General features: G+C 34.4%; 3 protein-coding genes across 6 annotated transcripts; 2 read left to right on the top strand and 1 right to left on the bottom strand.

Moving 5' to 3' along the window:
- Positions 1 to 4127: 4127 nt before the first annotated feature.
- Positions 4128 to 6572, bottom strand: Rexo5 (RNA exonuclease 5). The gene is made up of 4 exons (XM_088030448.1): positions 6367 to 6572; positions 5979 to 6191; positions 4856 to 5932; positions 4128 to 4800 (listed from the first exon to the last, which is right to left on the bottom strand). Exons 2-4 carry the CDS (start codon positions 6158 to 6160, stop codon positions 4167 to 4169), a joined length of 1893 nt encoding a protein of 630 aa, XP_087886574.1. The 5' UTR covers positions 6161 to 6191; positions 6367 to 6572; the 3' UTR covers positions 4128 to 4166.
- Positions 6573 to 6640: 68 nt separating this feature from the next.
- LOC148178423 (uncharacterized) lies at positions 6641 to 7576 on the top strand. Its single transcript, XM_088030450.1, has one exon. It carries the CDS (start codon positions 6845 to 6847, stop codon positions 7481 to 7483), a length of 639 nt encoding a protein of 212 aa, XP_087886576.1. The 5' UTR covers positions 6641 to 6844; the 3' UTR covers positions 7484 to 7576.
- A 1946-nt stretch (positions 7577 to 9522) lies between these two features.
- On the top strand, positions 9523 to 18973 carry axo (axotactin). 4 transcript variants are annotated; one of them, XM_088029147.1, is made up of 21 exons: positions 9523 to 9944; positions 11821 to 12071; positions 12119 to 12275; positions 12326 to 12545; positions 12593 to 13013; positions 13059 to 14285; positions 14332 to 14680; positions 14727 to 14944; positions 15001 to 15174; positions 15222 to 15447; positions 15497 to 15747; positions 15798 to 16223; positions 16274 to 16471; positions 16521 to 16809; positions 16866 to 17182; positions 17233 to 17417; positions 17467 to 17733; positions 17789 to 17972; positions 18019 to 18134; positions 18669 to 18726; positions 18779 to 18973. In XM_088029147.1, the coding sequence occupies exons 2-21, from the start codon at positions 11825 to 11827 to the stop codon at positions 18940 to 18942; spliced, it is 5694 nt and encodes a 1897-aa protein (XP_087885273.1). In that variant the 5' UTR covers positions 9523 to 9944; positions 11821 to 11824; the 3' UTR covers positions 18943 to 18973. The 4 variants fall into 4 exon arrangements, with proteins under 4 accessions (XP_087885273.1, XP_087885275.1, XP_087885276.1 ...); XM_088029148.1 differs by lacking the exon at positions 9523 to 9944 and adding an exon at positions 10585 to 10693; XM_088029149.1 differs by lacking the exons at positions 18669 to 18726; positions 18779 to 18973 and adding an exon at positions 18405 to 18644.
- The last annotated feature ends 163 nt before the right edge of the window (positions 18974 to 19136 follow it).

Here is a 19136-nt window from a genome sequence, read left to right as displayed (position 1 = left end):
GCTTTGTATCAAAAATCCATCCAAAGCCAGAATTAGCTTCTGAATCGCTAATTGTCATGCAGGCTTTTACGAATTTGAAAATCTAATATTTACCAATACCTCACACAATTTGGTCACAATGAAAATGAGTTTATTTCTTCCTACAACCACCCTCCAGTTCTCGCTCTAGTTCTTTTCAACGCTCCAGCTTCATCTCTGACGTCGTAAAATTTTAAGTACCGTGACATTCCTGGAACCCTTGAAGTGTCAACGTGCCACTACCCCGAGTTCGTGTCTTTGAGGACTCGGTATTTTATTTTTAATTCAATTCTTTTTTGTTATGCAATTTTTTTTGTTTGATTCAATTCTTCAAGTTTTCCAAATTTTTCGTAATTTTTAAAATTACAAGGTTAGGTATATAAAGTGTATTAAAAATAACGTCGCTAACTGTATACGGTTTAACAACTTTTAACATTTTAGATTAATAAGGAGTTAAATGTAAGGAAATGCGGCATCTCTGTTTGTAACAAATAGAAAAAATAGTGGAAACTAATAATAAGAAGATTAATTAATATCACGATATTGCCGTTATAAATTTCCATGTAATTTGAAAAACTTAATAATAATATATATATATATATATATTATATATTATATATAATAAGCCAGTAAGTTTGTTAATTTTTAAAAACCAGACTTTTTATTATGGGATTTTGTTTTCAGCAACATTATGCATAATTTTAAGTTATTTTAAAATAAATTAAATGGCCAGATATATATTCAATTGACTTCTTACGTAACATTTTCACACTCATAACTTAAATAATATTTGAAATACATTTTTTTAAACATTTTTCTGGGATTTAGGGTGGCTTACCTCTATTGTGTACAGAGTGCGCCGGTTTTGATACTCCTGTAGGTATATTTTTTTACACCTACGTTGTACTCATTTTTGATATGATTCTGTTGGTTTGTAGCACCTACATTAATTTTTATTTATCCCAAAAAAACTACAAGAATCAAAACTGAATTTCTGCACCTACATAACATACAGGCTGTCCAGAAAGTGACGCACCACCTTGAAAGAGGGTAATTGGGTACCAGAGTACCAAAAAATGTTAAAAAAAACTCCAGACTCTATGTTTTCGCAGGAAGACCAAAAAAAAATTAGGAAAATGGCAACATTGCAGAACTCTACCCCCCATAATTTAAATTTCTCGTATTCAAAGCCATAGTAACGTTGCTGTTGTACTGTTGGCGTTAGTCAGGTCGGCTCATGAACGAGTAATGTAACTATGGTTTCACGAGAATGATGCCACACTGATCGAGATTGTTGACTCAAAAATCTTGTTAACAGTTTTCAGCCATTTTTTACAAGATTTTTCCGATTTTCTTTGCACCATGCCTTTGCGCAAAATGTCCTTTAGGTAACAAATTCATTTGAACGTAAAATTATTGCACAGAAATCGCTAATTTTTGCATCAAACTTTGTCTATTCAATCTATCATATCTCGAAAGATTGAAGACATGGATTTTTTTTACATTTTTCCGGTGATTTATGGCATTGACCGATGATACAGTTTTACGGTGGTGCGCGACTTTCCGGACACTCTGTTTGAAACATACATGTATATCGTCGTCTAAGCGGCAACAACCGCAATCTCAACTTTTACAAAGTCATACGGGAGCCCAAATAAACTGATTTTTGGCAGTGTAAGCAATTTTTTTCCATGATTAATTGGTATCAATAGCCTAAAGTTAAATCTATTAAAAAATACAAAAAAATAATTTCTACCAGTACGTTTCCTGTAAAAAAATCATCTGAAAAAAAAAGTAGTAACAACATATTTTCACGAGTTTACGGATGTTGCTGCTTAGACGACGATATGAAAAATTCCCGCGGTTTATTTCCAGTTTTTATTTTATTAATACCATGGCTTGGGTTATCCACGACGCACAGTGGACCCAATGGCAAATCTAGCTGGCTGTACTTATAATTTACACTGTTACAAGTGTTATTAACAAATTCGCCTTAAAAAGTTTGATGAATGTGGTAAATTTCAAAATTCATCTTTGAAAATTGACCAAATTTTGTTGAGTAATGAGCTAGATTTGCGATCGGAACCACTATGCGACGGACACGTTTATTAATATTTATTATATTATGCTATTTTTTGCAATTTGTTATGTTTTTAAATACATATTTAAATTTTTCAAGAATCCGGTCAATTTAATTAAGATTCTTGTAAAACTAGCTCGTGACTCAGTTAATGTTTTGTCTTGTAGAAGAACAGATCTTGACATGTCATGCAGTATTAATTAATTTTCTTTAATTAGCTAAGTAGACACTTCTTTGGTGCCTTAAGTGAATTTAATTATTATTTGAGATTGCTTTGTTATCGGTGAACTATTTTTAACTGATAATAATAAATCAAAAATTAATTGAAGTTGGTATAACATTTACCATTTAAAGATTAAAATAGCATTGGTTCGACATTATTTCATTACATAATTTGATGAAGCACGCTATTTTTCACTTTAATCTGAATCGTGAATTTTTTTAAGTCTTGACATATCGGAAGAATTGATTTATTTTTTTTAATAAAAAACCAAATAAATGAGATAAATGAGTGTAAAAAATTAAAATACTAAATCAACGTAATTTATAAAATTGAAGTTTACTGTTAATAATAATTAACAGTAAATAATAAATAAATTCAGCAAATTCGCCAAAAAACTTAAGTGTTGGATGAATAATAATAAAAAAAGTTCGAACTAGATTTAATTTACAGCTTAAATAAGTCGATCCGTTTGTTAGTTCAGCTTTTGTTGATCGTTTTGGATACTGTGGGTAACTGTTTATTTTACGATAATCGAATTCTTTGTACCTAAGAGTGTATTATGAAATACGGAAGTACTACATTCATCAATAGAGGTTTTCCTTAGCAACCAATTAATTTTTCTTTTCCAATTTGTATTTTAAACATTCCTACATTGCTATAGAAATAAAGCTATCGTAGTATTCTGTGTCGAAATGAGATATTAAAGCATTCAAAACGAATGCTGAACTAGCGGAAATAGCTCTGTTACAACAGCAAATTGGAAAAAACAGTATACAAATCTCGCTCATAAGTCTATTAGAGCACTCATCGCAGCCTTGTCGCTCGTTTTAACAAACTTGGATTCGTGTCTTAAAATTTGCCTTATGAAACTCGATGTTTTATATACTATTTCCTAATTTGTATTTTAAAGATTCCCATGTTGCTATGGAAACAAAGCTATTATAGCAACGCGTATCGAAATGGGACATTATAGCACTGCAAACGAATGAGGAAATAGCGAAAATAGCTCTGTTGCAAGAACAAATTAGGAAAAATATTGTAAAAACCTCGTTCATAAGGCCATTAAAGCACTCATCCATAATAAAACTCGGGGCTTTGCCGCTCGTTTTATAAACTTGGATTCGTGCCTTAAAATTTGCCTTATGAAACTCGATGTTTTAATATACTAAATTTCATGGTTCTAAAATCATTATTTTGAAATGGTCTAAAATGTGTTTGATCTAAATTCGAATAAAACCGGTCCATTCCTACAAGTGTTGCATTTTATTCTAGATAAAATGCTAAATGTAACCGCAAAGCGTTGTTTTTATACATATAAGAATATCTTCTCATGTTATATTTTCCATATGTTAATTTTTGTACGGATGAAAATTGAGTTTTTACACAATATAATTGAAAACTAATTTTTTCACTACACCAAAAATTGGGTCATTTTGGTCATTATAATAAAAAACTAATTGTTTCCCGATTTTTTTTGAGAATTATTCACACGGCATTGAAAGTTGAATTTTATCATAACAGATTAACAGATAATACATGGAATACATGCATACATATTAGGTACTCGTATACATTCATTTAATTGATATTTTTAAATTTTAGGAAGAAATTCTCAAAATAGGAACCATTTTAATAAAATTTTCAATGTCCACGTAAATTGTGACAACAAAAATCTGTAAATAATTAATTTTTTTGAAGCATTATTTTTTATTTTGTAAATTTTGTGTATTTTGCAAATTTCAATAAACGATCACAATTGATACACTTATTTAATCGCTTTTGAAAACGTGACCTAAAAATCACAAATAGAAAAACAAACATTTATTTAATGACAAACATATGCATTTACATCACAAAATCTTGCTTAAGTTGAATAAAACAACTCCCATTACTTCCTTCGCTCCCAGCAAAGAGAACCACGACAAGTCCACTTGTAGGTACTTTCTCATAAATTTCTTTCACCCACTTATCTACATTCTTAAAAACCTTTGTTCCATCTAACTGATCATTTTGTACTTTAATATGCCCGATAGACAACGAAGCATCGTTTAAACACTCACTTAATTTTTTTACAACATCTTTACAACTTCTCTCTGCAAAGAATTTTACTTTTTCATTGTTCGTCTGTTGTTTTACACCTTTATCCACATAGAATTTATATCTGGTTGTTACATCATTCAAAGCAATAACTTGCGCTGTTTTCTCAACCTTAGTTATCTGTTTTAACATGCTTGTTGCGTAGTTGTATGTACCTAAATCGGGACATACTCTAAAGTCGTTATGGATGTTGCCCATTACAGCATCACCAAAGTGGAGACTTTTGGTGAGTTTAAGTTGGGCGAGTTTTAGAGACGCAGTACTGTCTTCAGTAGAACAATGGCCTGCTCTGCCTTCTTGGATTTTTTCGGAGAGGAATTCTTGAACGAGGGTCTTTAGCTTCGTTTTTCGCAGACGGTCGCCAGTTATATTAAAAATTACACTGAAAGAAAAAGAAGAGTAAAAAACCAAGGATGTTATATTATCTTAGTATGTACCTAGTATCTATCACATATGGATGCATCATCTTCAAAGCATGAAGATCATTTCCCAGGGATTGGCCAACCAAAATAGCGTCTTCAGGCAGCAGCCTTCTGATATCATCTTGAACATCTTGCAATGTAGTCTGTATGTTCTTCATCATTTTGTGCGTAATACCAGAAAATCTCGTTAAATAGTCAGTAATTTTGTTGTGTGGTTTAACCAAAGTATCATAGAAAGTATTCAAGTCTTCATCTACTATTGATATCCTTGTCAACTCTAGATCTCCTATTGTGGTTTTGCACATTTCACAATCAATGCCAAACATCTTACTAAAAGGAGTAACTTCTTTATATCTGTCTTTTGTTAGAACATAGCCTGCATATTTATTTTCCATTAAACCCTTGACTGGCAGGGGAAAATTTTCTTCAACCATTTGCCAGCCTGATAGCAACAACTGAGTTCTTGGGAACTTGTCAGTAGATGGTAAGTCTCCATAGTATATCCCTACTGTGTCCACATTTCTGTTTATGGGGAAAAGATTGCGTACAGTATCAAAAACTTCTGTGCTTTTTAACACAGCCTTCTGGAGACAACCAAATTTGTCAGTAAACTTCCTCACTTGTGTTCCTGTTAGTGGAACCATAGAAAGTTCTTTAACCACATCAGTATTTTCTGAATTTAAGGCAAAGATTTCTAATTTGTGCTCGAATGTAGAGCTAATAAATGGAAACATGCTCTCATGAGCAGAGAAGTGGTACAAAGTTGCGTTTTCAATTATTAAAACACATGTGCTCACCAATCTGTTAAATTTTTCTAAAGAGCACCATCTAGCTGGGGAATATGGGGAGTGGTGGCCAAGTTGTGAATACATAATCAAATGTTGCATGTCTGACAAGAATAAAGGAACCCGATTTTCTAAGTCTGTTGTCAAAGAAGCACTGATTCCCATGTCTCTCAGCTTAAAGACGGGTTGTTGTCGTGATTTTAAAGTCTTTTCCCTCAACATTTTTTTCAGCTCTTGAAATTCTAAACCTGATAATTTTGGTTTTCCTGTGGGCCCCAATTCTATTGATTGACATTCAGCGTCATCACTAAAAGAAATAATGAGAAAAAAACTCAAATTTGTTAAACCTATACTTCTGAGATTCAGTCCTTGGTTTTTTTACACTTGGCTCCAAGTCAGAAGTTTTAGAACTATCTTCATTTAGTTGCTGCTTCTTAATGTTTCGGTCATATTCATTCAACTGAGAAATTTCCAACAACGCAGCCATTTTCTTCTTCTTACTCTCAATTCGTTTAAGAGACTTGTTCTTCATCATGGTCAGATTTCCAATGAGTTGCTTGGGTAAACTGAAAAATAACGAGAATTAAAAGGCGGCGTAAACTGCCGTATTACCAAAATTTTGTAAGGTCAAAATAAATCTTTTGAACAGTGTCTGAGAATCTAAGCCATAGAAATTTTAAAGTTGATGGCAACATTTGAGGTTACCAAACAAAATAAAACAAACGAGAAAACTGTTCTCACCTGACACATTGATGTTACACAGTTTTGCACGCAATTTTAAAGTTAATCAGCCGAAAATTACGCAATTCACGGACGCGAAACTGACCTTAGAAAGCCTTTTCAAATTCGAAATTAAATTTGGACTGGAAAATGTTTCCGCAGTAAAACCACATGGTGTCAATGTCAACTGTCATTTTCACGTCACGGTAGATAATCAGTAGATAATGTTGTGACTTTTGTTTACTTAATGTTGGCACCAATCATCTCACATTTTCGGTTTTATTCAATATGTTTAATTATCATTTTTATTAAGTAGGGTTTTTTAATAACAATTAATAGTAGCCAAGTACGTTAAAATATGGATTATGTTGTTAAAGTCTTTCTTGGGTGCTGGACGTCTTGCCGGATGGGAATTTTAGTTTCTACTGTTGGTGACATTGAAACAATATCATAAATGACATGAAGTGTCAAAATAATCAACATTAGATATTTTCTCAAAATGGTCTTAAATCACAGTAAATCCGAGGGGTGCGAGCCCAGCAAACCATTCACGCTACGAAACTCGAACAAAGAGTTCACCCAACGTCAGAAAAATGTCTTTGATCAACTCAACACCCTTCAATGTAATCTTCACACTGAAACAGAAATGGAAGTAGAACCTGGTGAACCAGGCCCCAGTAGAGCTGCGAAGTCTACTAGAACTATAACTAAACACTTCAGAGGTAAAGAAAGCATTTTCAAGGTACCTCAAGATCCATCTACATATCTGAAAAAAATTCCTGACTTTAAAAAGAACCCTCATAAATGGAAGAAGTACTCTCTTGCTGACGTGAAAGATGACGATATGTCGGAGTCAAGTAATACAAAAGCAGCTCTTTCGTTTTTGAATGATTTGAAAAAGAGGAACAGTACAGAGGCAAATCTTGATGACGAGCCTCCAAAGAAAATTATGTTTAAAAAGATTGAGAAAACCAACAAGGAGGTGAATGAAGAGGAGAAACCAAGTTTTAGAAGTTCTAAAGTTGTAATGCCAGAGTATGTTGTGGGACAGAAAATGAAAAAAGAGAAGAAAAGTCGAGCTCCTAAAGATAAAAGTAGTGCACAGTTGAAACTTGATCATTTATATGAAGATGAATAAATTTTGGAAAGAGAACATAATATAATTTAAGAAAACCCTCTTATATTTGTTTTTGTAGTTATTATAATAGATATTAATATAAGTTGAGAGTTGCTTGTTGTTTAGAATTCAAAAAAAATCTAATTTTCAGAAGAAAATTACCAATTTGATAACCAAAACAAAAAGTTCCATGACAAAATGTTATAAGTTGAATATACAATATTGTATCTATACATATGATATTTCCTTGATATATTCTTCCTTGTGGAATTCCAGAGAAGAACTACTAAGGTCGTTGGTTGTCACAACTAATCAGCGTTAGAAACATAAAGACAATTAATATGTCTGCCTAGATCTGAAAAAACAATTCTTCTTCGTACTTTCTTCTTTCACTGTAATTTCTATTGCTTACTTCATTTCATATTACTTGCATGTATGTACACGACATGTCCATCAGAAGCATTTTCTGTAAATATGCATAAATTATATCTACAAATAGTTTTATTACGGAACAATAAATCGATTTATACTCCTACGCTAAACACTATTAGTGATTTGTGTTCAATAATGAAAAAATGTTACACTTCGCCTGAGCCAACGGATTTGTATTTTGCTCTGGTGGGTATGTGACATAAACCTGTTTTTTATTGGACCTTTATTCTTTTGGCGTGGATTTTATAATGAATTTGTGTGTTAGCACCTACGATAATGTCTAGGCTTATGCAACTTTTTCGAGATGTGCGAAATATAACAGTTGGTAATTGATTTTTTTTTCCATTTTAGAATTGAATTTTTATGTAAATATGTTTATCACAGCAGTTTTGTTATTCATCGTTAAAAAACCTTCTTTACAGACTGATCTGATCTTTTTATCATATTTGACATTTAATTTGTTCTAAGAAATTGAGTTTATTCAAAATTTGTTTGTAAAAATTTGTGCATTCAGTAGAATCTCGCTAATTCGTACAAATTGGTTGGTCCCTAGGAAAAAATTTGTTAATTAGCAAAGAAACGCTTTTTTCGGTAATACGTATTAATTTTTTTTCGTCTTTTTGTCAACTAAAAGGTGTTATTATATAATTCACATCTCTTGTAAAAAATTCGTATTAAATGCTCTGGCTCTTGAAATACAAATTAATGAAATTCTACAGTAATTAATTTTTGATTGATTTTGTTAAAAATGGTGGATGCGCCGGGTGTTATTTAATTTTAGTTACTGAAACTTATGAATTTTAAAATAGGTTAAACCGCTTGAGATTTTATCTTTAGCATTAGAATTTTATGATTGATGAAAAACATTCTTGTTCGAACTACAAGTTTGTAAAGTTGCGATTTTCAAGGCAAAATTGTTAGGTTTAAGTCAACAAAGAATCAATTTTTATTTTGATTTATTTTTTTGAACCTAAATAATTTTCGCGTCTCGAACATCGTATGAATTAAATATTATAAAGATTCTCAAACATTTAGTATGAATAAAAGTTAGAATACGTAATGACAAAAAAGAGCGACTTCAGTTGAACTCACTTAAGATGATGTAAACTTAAATGCCACCAAACGTTCATTGGAGGTGAAAAATTTGTTTGTGTAAGAAATTCTCTTAATTTGCTTCATTTACACTTATATTAACTCCCCCCGCCGAAGCGTGTCATCTTTTAAATTTTATCGTCATCACTCATCATCCAAAAGATGTAAATATTTGCAGTTCTAAATAAAATTTTAAAAACGGCATTTTGTTATATCTAGTTTGAAAATGACAAACGTATACAAACGTGTACTTACATACCTATTATATTAGACAGAATAATAGAATCATTAAAATCATTTCAACAGTAATAAGAAATTTTCCTTTATTTAAAGTTAGATAACGATTTTTTTCTAATTCGAAGTTGCATTTACTCTCTGATAACAATGTTCTTTGTTTTGTACTCAGGTGAAATCTCAATGGTCAATGAATCTTTTTATAATTTCAATGTTTATTTCTACAATAAACGCCAGTGAGCATTTCGAAATAAGCTAACGGTGTCATGTAAAACAAATTTTCGTGGAGCTTCGTCAGTCTGTCGGTGTTTTGTTCGCTAGTAAGTTGGTTTCGATTCCTGTCGTTGCCTTCGCGTCGTGCGCGCCATTCTCCTCAACTTTAAAATTAGTCGTAATCGTGTATTATCACACTGTTGTGTCAACAAAATCCATCTTTATATTATTCTCAACGTTACTGTTATTTTTTTCTACATGTCTAGAGTCAAGTGAGAATTCCAAACATCTTCCGAACCGGAATATGAAGAACACCAATATACTTTTAGTTTGTGGTATTTTAATTAGTGCAAAACACGAAAATGGTAGGCATTCTAATTCAGTTTAGTAGATAACTGCTATATGAATCAAGCCACAGACAAACTAGTGATTATTTTATAAGTGGCTAATTCGCCACAAGAGGAGAACGCCTTCAAATTGTTTCTTTACGTCATCGTACTTCCGGTGGAGGGTAAGCCTTCTTAAGTATTAAATTGAACTTATTATTTATAATAGATACAATTTTGTCTGGGACCAATTGCTTTTAAATATCTCCGCTCACGTATGCTTAAATCTTGTTGCGTCTGCTTTTATAGCAGGTCAAATCAAAGATTATGATAAGGAATAGTAAAAATCAGAACGGAGCCAATTTGTTTATCTGCTTACATAAGAGGGGGCATCAATGAAGAAACAGTATCAATGATGATCGATGTGTTTTATCTCAATAGCTTTTTCATCAAACTTCTGTTTTTTAAATTCATATGTTATGCTTGTTCCAAATTCAGAATGTGTATTTTCTTTTTTGTAAGAAGGGTAAATAATACGGTCTTGTAAATTCTACCGGTAAACATGCTGTCTTCTCTTATCTGTCGGTAATTTATTAACAAAATTATTCGGAGTTTTTCTAACGTGAATACGAGTTCACTTGGTTGAAATTTGATTTAAAAGAGGTATGAAATGTTTCTTATTGTGTTCTCTAAGTTTTTTTAATTTTCCATTTGCTTATCTTAGTTTTGATGGAAAATTACACATCATTTATATCAAAATTGAATCGCAACCTATCTGAGAATATTTTTGCGACATCCAGGGTCGAATTAATTTGATTCTAAGCAGTGATCTTTATGTAATCATAACGTTCATAATCATAAAGCTGCAACTAATTTTGTTAATTTGAATTTTATACATTAGTTGCAACAACTTTGTGTTGATAGTGATTAATAGGTGAGAGTGATATTATTGTTTAGCAAATTATGACGTAAGCAAGTATGCAAATGCATCTTCTTTTGAAAGTTACCTTGTCGGATTATTCTAATTAAGATATCATACTTAAATTTCATTTCAAACAGAGAAAACCGACCAGTTTTTCCACAATGTCATATCAGATGCATGACCACTTAATCCAAATAGTAAAAATCATGCAATTTAATCTTTGGCGTGGAGGTGTGTGAATGCTAATATGCTTTTAATTAATGTAGTCACAAGGAACACTTTTAAGCGTATAATTTTTTTGTTGACTAACAACCTTGAATTACTTCTATTACATCTCATAACAGAAAAATATCTGGAAATAAGGAAATGAGTAACACTATAAATAGCCTCTAAATTCTGCAAAGTATAAATGAACAAAGTAATTGTGAATCAGTGTGGTCCAAATTTAATACCCCATTAAAAATTAACGCAGAATTCTCCGTTTCCTTTCACAGCTACGAATTTTTTGAAATGCAATTATCAAAGTTAGGCGTGTGAATACTTTCCCAAACAGCAGCACTTCTTTTTAGATTCCGCGCTTAAATTATTTACATTCACCCGACATTATGCACAAAGGTGGTTCGAATTTAACCCGAACTTTTGGTCTGCAACAAGTGGAAATTGAACAATGAACAAATAGCTTTTCTTCATATTATGCCGGAATATCCTGAAGCCGTACACTTCCAGAGATGGTGCGATAGTTGTCTTTCAGTTATTGTTACCATTAAAGAACAATCAGTTCGGACAAATTTCTTTGGACCGAAAATGGTAAACCGGCAGAAAAGACTTTGTCAACAGTTCGGTGAAGAAGCTCTATACATGTTCTATTACCATAATCATAAAAAAATTCTTGTCACACGGTGTCCACATTGTGATTTCAATTTATGTGCTTTTTACCTGTCTTTAATCACCCAAAGACACGTTGAAAAATTTCTACTTAACAACGCGATGGCAAATTTTGCGCAGAACGGAGAAGAATATTTTAATTTAGGCAGTATTTTGTAAAATTGTCAAATAGATACATTTTTACAACAATTTGAGCTAAATTTAAACCACCCTTGTAGTTTAAAAACCGTACACCAGTCTATTCTGTTTTTCAGAAAAATGTGGCTGTTTATATTCAACCTAAGTATTACCTTAACAGTAGTCCTAAGTAGTTCAGACCGTGATGTCGGACATCCATGCCCAGGTCCTCCCGATAAAGGGCCCTGCAATAGAGTTTTATACAAATGGGCTTTTGATCACGATAAAAACAAGTGTGTAATATTCGCTTGGGGAGGCTGTGCAGGCAACGACAAAAACAGATTTAACACCGAAATTCAATGCATAAGAACATGCATGTCTTTAAAGTGTAAGTTGACTAGCTTACTTTCCACGATTCTATGGTTCAATTTTAAGATCGTTCCTTCAAATCCGGAAACTTAACGGTGCCACGAGAAAAGCGTGGGCCACAATTAACATTCCAGGAGACAGGAAATCAAAATACGTTTATGTTTGCTCAGTCGAATACTTTTATTCAAATTGATGGTGATATCATCCAGACGTTTCAATTGAGGTAATGTTGAAATAGAGTCAAAATAATATAAGAAATTCATGTTTCTGCAGACTATGTCGGCAAATTTCCTTCCAGTTCAGAACACGACTTCCTCACGGTCTTTTAGTTTATCATAACGTGAAAGTTCCCACAGGAGTCTCTTTGCAGCCCTATGCTTTGTATATTATCGTTGAACAAGGACAGTTAAAGGTGGTCCATGTTTACGGCAAACACTCAACAGCGCTCACAGTTGGACGTGGTCTTAACCGAGACGAATGGCACTCAGTCACTGTAATAGCTTCTTCTTCTCTCGACTTGGACTAGCTCTGTTATTGTAGGTCCGAATTGACGTCCACGGAGGTCGACTGATGGCAACAGTTGATGACCAAAAGGAAGAGAAAGGACTTGATGGTTTAGATAAAGAGAACAACTACGGAGTTTCAGCCAACGTCACCTCAGTTATTCTAATAGGTGGTCTGAGCTCTGAAGAACGTCTCCATGGTGTTAAATACATCATAGAGTCCTTTGTTGGTTGTATACGAGACGTGATTCTCAGCACTGGTAAATCAGCGTCTGATCTTTTACCCATTAGTCCTTTGATAGCAACCAAGCACGAGAATGTGCAAGAAGGCTGTATTGATAAGTGTGAAACCTCCGAAAATCTTTGCTTTCGGGGGTCTAGGTGTATCAACCATTACAACTCGCTAACCTGTGATTGTTTCGGTACTTTTTATGAAGGGGAGTTTTGCGATATATACAGTAAGTCCAAAAAAATCCAATCAAACTCTTCCATTGTCGTTCTAGCTGCCACTATGTTAACTCTGCGTGGTTCTTCGTACGTTTCGTACCGCGTGTACGATTGGAAAGATCGAGTACATTCTTCAATAAACCGGTTTTCTATGTTGTTCAAGACGAGATTCGACGATTCTGCCTTGTTTTACGCAGCAGGAGGAGAACACGGTATTGACCATTACATCGCAGCTTCGATTTACAATAACTCGGTCTACATAGAAGTAGACTTTGATAATAACCCCATGAACACAACTCTCGGGCAAACGAAAGACTTCAGTTTAAACCAATGGAACAATTTAACAATTTTCCACAACCAAGATAAAATCCTCCTGATTTTAAATGACGATATTGTCGAGTTAAATCTTAACACTTCAAGAATGTTGTGTATTGATCCTGAGATCTATATTGGAGGAGGACCTGAACTGCAGAAAAAGCGAGGACTGAAATCTAGAAATAATTTCGCGGGATCACTTAAATACGTGTTTTTTAACGATATCAGTATTATCTACGAACTCAATAAAAATAATCCCAAAGTTCATTACATTGGGATCTTAAGACCTGAATTCTACGAAGCTGATGTTAACGAAATACCAATTACTTTTCCATTTGCTTCTTCACACATCTGGTGGCTCAACAACCACGTTAATACTCTGTCAATCACTTTTAACTTCAAGAGTAGTAGTAATTTGAGCGTTTTGGCTTCGTGCGAATCAAAGACAAAAGTTTACTGGGAGGTGCGTGTTGTCAACGATGAAGTCCGATTCGAACTATTGGATATGGTAAAAAATGTCACTCATCTCATAAGTGTGAAGAAGACACCACGAATTTGGCATTTTTTGAATTTAACATATTCCGATCATGAGGTTATTTTAAGAGTTGATAATAGAGAGAAACAAGAAAGAATTGACGACTTGAAGTTTGCCGTGGGTGACAAGATAAAAGCAGGAAGTGGATCTAGATCTAATTCTGGATTAGTTGGATGCATGAGGGACATCACAGTCAATGGAGAGAGTTTAGAGCCCAGATCTGTGCTTCAAAGCGAAAGAGTTGTCGGTGAAGTTACTTTAGATGACTGTAAATTTGTCGATCCTTGTTTAAGACCAAACACTTGCGAACATGGAGGCAAGTGCTCTGTAAAAGAAGACAAACTTATCTGTGATTGTACCGACAGTGGTTACACTGGGAAAAACTGTCATTTTACCAAGTACAGAAAGACTTGCGAAGAACTCGCTTTACTAGGTATGCTAATTTTTCTTTCGTTTTTTCTTAAATTGAAACATTGTAGGTTACACCAAACCCGACGTCTATTTAATTGATATCGATGGAAACGGGAGATTCCCTCCTGCTCACGTCCGATGCGAATTTCAAAGCATTGAAGATTCAACTAAAACGATCGTCGAACACAACTTACCTAGTCAAATCGACGTTAGATCTCCTTCTGAGAAAGATTTCAGCTTCACTATAAAGTACAGAGAGTTCACTGCAGATATGCTGCAAGAATTAGTCTCACATTCCTTGAACTGCAGTCAGTACATCAAGTACGACTGCTATAAAGCCCCATTAGGACTACACTCAGCGACTTGGTTCATTAGTTCTGCTAACGAAACAGTAGACTTTATCGGAGATGTGAAAAGGTGTGTTCAGTAGAAAGAGTTCTTTAATTCGCAACTGTGACTTTAGGGGTACGTGTCCTTGTTCCGTCGGAAAAAAATGTGAAAATCCTTCTCAATGGTGCAATTGCGACGACTCGGCTGATGATAAGTGGAACGCAGATGATGGTTACTACACCACTGGGATTAGTTTAGGCATCACCAAAATGATTTTTTTACAAAAAATTGATCTGCCTGAAGATGCGTTAGGAAGAATAACGTTGGGCCCGTTGGAGTGTGTTGAAACTAGTTCGTTGATAACCAAAGTAGATTCGACGAAACTTTACAATTACAGCTTGTTCTAGATACTCAAAGATACGTGGTCACTTTTACCACCAGTCAGTCGTACATTGAAGTTCCTGGATGGAGGAAAGGAGATTTGGCGTTTTCTTTTAGAACCACTGGAAAACAGGCGATTTTGTTGTACCAACCACCGATTAGGCCGTATTATCCCAGTTTTATGATCGCTTTGACTAGCGGTAAAAATCCGTTTCTACTTTTCGATTTATCTTACAAATATTTTTAGATAATCATCTGACTTTCAACTTTACATTAAACACTGGAGTTTCTAAGGAATTGGTGATAAAATCTGGCCGCAAGCTGAACGGTGGCGAGTGGCATAAACTTTGGATCGATTACAATAAGTATCACGTACGACTTATGATAAACGAAGAACAAAAAATGGATGATCTAAAGCCGGACGAGGAGTTTGGACCGTTTGAGGGGTCTATGTTCATTGGTGGAGCCCCAAGGTAAGAATTGGAGCAAATTTCAAACTTTAAATAACAAAATTCGTTACAGTGATCTGCTCGATCCTAAGGCTTCAGTTCATCAAGGACTGATTGGTTGTTTTCGAGGTTTAGTCGTAAACGAAGAGATTTTGGATATTTATAGTTATATGAGTGTCCATTTAAGTGAAATCATCAAAGATTGCAAACCTTCCTGTGTCCCAAACCCGTGTCAAAACGGGGCTCAGTGTAAAGAGCTGTGGAGTACCTTTGAGTGTATTTGTCCGAACCCATGGGCTTATACAGGAGAGCATTGCGAAACAAGTAAGTGTTTTTTTTTCTCTGCATAGTTGTCACTTTTATGTATCTCTTAGATATTAATATAAATGCGCTAACATTTACAACGCCCGAATCTTTCCTGCATCGGAACTACTTAAGTACCGATGATGAAAAAGATAAAAACGCCTTAAAGAAGATATTCGAAGAACAGATTTTGATAAATCTACGCACTTACGATGAGCTGGCTCTAATTTTTTATGCAAATGACAATTTAAACAATTTTGTGCACTTGTACATCTGCAACGGTACTCAAGTTGTCTTCTTATTTAATTATGGTAATGAGATCTTCGATGTGACGGTTGACTATCCCGAACTAAATTCTAGTCAGTCAGTTCAAATAGCTATAGAACGTGATGAAAATAAAACAACAATGCACGTTAATGATAAAAATAACAGTATTCCAATTGGTGTTCTTCTTCTGGATGTTTACATGAGTAAACCTTGGAGTAACGTGGAAAAGGGTGAGAATCAGTTCGAACCACTCTTTACTTTAGTAATAGTGATTTTTCAGAGGTTTTAGCTCCTCAAAGACCGCCAGCGCCTCCCACTGAATATTTTCAATTAAATTTAGGCGGGTATGACCCTGAAACTTTGTTAAAAGTGGCGGAGGATCCTCCTGTTTTGCCCGGATACGTGGGATGCATGAGAGGATTCCAAATTGGAAAAACACTTATAGATCTTCCGCCTAAAGTTAAGGATGTTGATGAAGGTCAGTTTTATTGCAAATCGGGTCCAGTCATTTCCAGTTTTATTAACAGGAGTTAAAGCCAATTGTAATATGAAATGTGATGCCTTTCCTTGCAAGCATGGAGGTATTTGTATTGAAAACTTCCGGAATCAAGATCATTCATGTGATTGCGAACATACGAGCTATTATGGAGAGTCGTGCTCGGATGAAAAAGGAGCTGACTTCAGCGGCGAATCGATCTTATGGAGAGAATACTTCTTGAACGGCTCAGTGGACCACGTAAAAGTACAACTTGCGTTCTCTAGTATCGATGAAAGACAGAAAAAAACTGCGTTGCTGCTTTTACAAACGGAAAACAAGTATGTTTACATATTTATCAATGCGTGAAATAATTTAAATTGATTGTTATTTCTAGCCGCAGCTATTACTTGCTCGTCGGTCTGAGTCTTGAAGGCCACTTAATTATCCAAGAAGACAGAGAAGGGGCAGTTTTCTCCGCAACTGTGAATACTAAAAGCTTCATTAATAGCGCGCGCCACTCTGTATATTACAGAAGAGATCATAACGACTCTGAATTACTAGTGGATCGAGAAATCATCGAAATGAAGCAAATCCCAGCCGAAACATTTACTAATATTCCGGAACTGGGGGCGAATGAAGTGCAGATTGGAGGCCACAACACCAACGATCCAAGATTTGCTTTGTACAAAGGTTATAGCGGTTGTCTGTCTAGTAAGAGATCATTAAATTATAACGTCCAATATTTTATTAAATCATTTCAGACATACTAATTGAAGTGAATGAGCATATTATGAAGCCGCTGGAAGAATACATGTTGTTTACCAAAAGCGGAGCTGAAAAAGTAAACGTTTCAAATCCTCAAGGCGTTCGTAGCGCTCAGTGCAGCTCTCATTTTGATGATCTTCACGAGAAAGCTCTAGGAACTCCAAACCTCAATATCAGTCAAGTATTTTCTCTCAACATTTCTGTTAATTTTACTAAAACGTGCTTCTTAGGGGAAGGACAAAACGTGGGTAGAAGATGCTCCTCAAAGAATTTTGTACATATCGGATTATCTTACTACGACTGAACAAGAAGAAGGAGTCGATCAAATTGTAGTTATTGCTCTTTCTGTATTTTTCGTTTTAATTATAATTTGTTGTGTATATGAGTTATATCGTACCGACAAGCAGTATAAAAGACGAAAAGAAATGGAAACGGATGCTAATATACTGTGGTCTAAAGAGCAAGCAGCTAAGATGCAAGAAACGCCGTTTATCCAAGTGAGAATTTTAAATTAGTAAATAGTGGAAAAAATGTTAAAAATTCTTCATTTAGGGGGCACCAGAACCTATAAAACCGTCCACACAGAACGGCAAGCTGCCAAATCAAAGTGTGAATGGGAAGAGCGTTAAAGAAGATCCAGTCACAACAGTAGAGGTTGCTCCCGTTTTGGAAGAGGTTCCACCGAAGAGTTTGAAGAGAACCGACAGTAAAAGAGAGAAAAGGATTAGTTTTAGAGGTAAAATTACTTTACTTGTCACTAGTCCTTGCAACTTTTTTTGTAGACAGCGCTAGTGAGCTGGCTTGGGATACTCCTGAAGAAAACTCAGAGCTTTTAAGCACAATGCCAGAAGAAGACGAAGAAAATGAAAAATCCGACGAAGAGTTGTCATACAATCCTGTAAGTAATCTCGAAGGAATGGCTCCTTTCAGCTCCATCAGCGAAGTTACTTTAAATCTGGAGTAAAGCCTGATTTTTACGTTTCACGAATGGATCATAAACATTGGCATCTTTGTAAATAAAATACTACAACTTATTCAGCTTCTTCATTCGACACGCTCTTTACTGTTTGCATTGTCTATGCTTTGCGACGCATGACTTTCTTCATAGATTGCATGGAATGTTAAATGTGATGTGCTATCCGTTAAAATGTGCAATAATCATTGTCAGGTTCCTCTGACTCCAACAGTCAGGGCGCGTATAAGAAGTCCACCACCACACAACAATCCATTAGCTACTCAATTACCTTACATGATCGATGAAGTGGCAAGTTTGGATTCCGTTGGCACATCTTCACCGGTATTGGGCTAACTCTCACCTAAATAATCACGTTGTTCACCAATAATAGTTTCGTCTAATTTTGTGTTATTCACTTTTGACTTAATCATCAAAAATATACATTTTATTTTATGTGTCGTGTTTTTTTGACGACAGATTTGTATCGAAAATAATTCCTCAAGTGAGAATAACAAAGAAGACAATCATATACAAGGTATGCTTTATAGTGTTTTAGTTCTTATTTACTTTTGCAAAATTTGTTTTAGATAAGGCTGAACTTGAAAGACTTTTTAAGTTTGGGAATGTCCCTAAACCAGTGTTTTTGAATGATCATCAGCGGAAGTTTGGAAATCCTGTAAGTTATTTAGGGGGACCCCGACTGCCTGCAAGAAATCGATGGAGTGTGGAAAGTGTGTTGTCTTTAGACTGATTCGTTGCTAATAAATGGTTTTAAAAAACAACTCTTTATTTAATTATTTTGATTGAATAGTTTAAAAAAAAGGCTAAAAACCTTCATAAAAGTAAAGATGGTGCTACATCTAAAAATTTTAACATTCAATGATTGTTTTATTAATGCAATATTGGGATTTACGTAATGTTCAGGTGACCCAGAAAAATTAGCCT

The sequence above is a fragment of the Gnatocerus cornutus genome, chromosome 2, assembly GCF_029298725.1.
Source record: "Gnatocerus cornutus isolate USDA-ARS CGAHR chromosome 2, icGnaCorn1.1, whole genome shotgun sequence".
Lineage (NCBI taxonomy): Eukaryota > Metazoa > Arthropoda > Insecta > Coleoptera > Tenebrionidae > Gnatocerus > Gnatocerus cornutus.
This window is presented reverse-complemented; position numbering and strand designations above follow the sequence as displayed.

Coding starts and splice junctions, on each gene's coding strand:
- Rexo5 (XM_088030448.1), bottom strand. CDS start 6,160: ATGATGAAGAACAAGTCTCTTAAACGAATTGAGAGTAAGAAGAAGAAA. Junction 5,933..5,978: donor CCAAGGACTGAATCTCAGAA/GTATAGGTTTAA, acceptor TATTTCTTTTAG/TGATGACGCTGAATGTCAAT. Junction 4,801..4,855: donor CCATATGTGATAGATACTAG/GTACATACTAAG, acceptor TTTTTCTTTCAG/TGTAATTTTTAATATAACTG.
- LOC148178423 (XM_088030450.1), top strand. CDS start 6,845: ATGGTCTTAAATCACAGTAAATCCGAGGGGTGCGAGCCCAGCAAACCA.
- axo (XM_088029147.1), top strand. CDS start 11,825: ATGTGGCTGTTTATATTCAACCTAAGTATTACCTTAACAGTAGTCCTA. Junction 14,286..14,331: donor CGAAGAACTCGCTTTACTAG/GTATGCTAATTT, acceptor GAAACATTGTAG/GTTACACCAAACCCGACGTC. Junction 17,183..17,232: donor TTATAGCGGTTGTCTGTCTA/GTAAGAGATCAT, acceptor AAATCATTTCAG/ACATACTAATTGAAGTGAAT.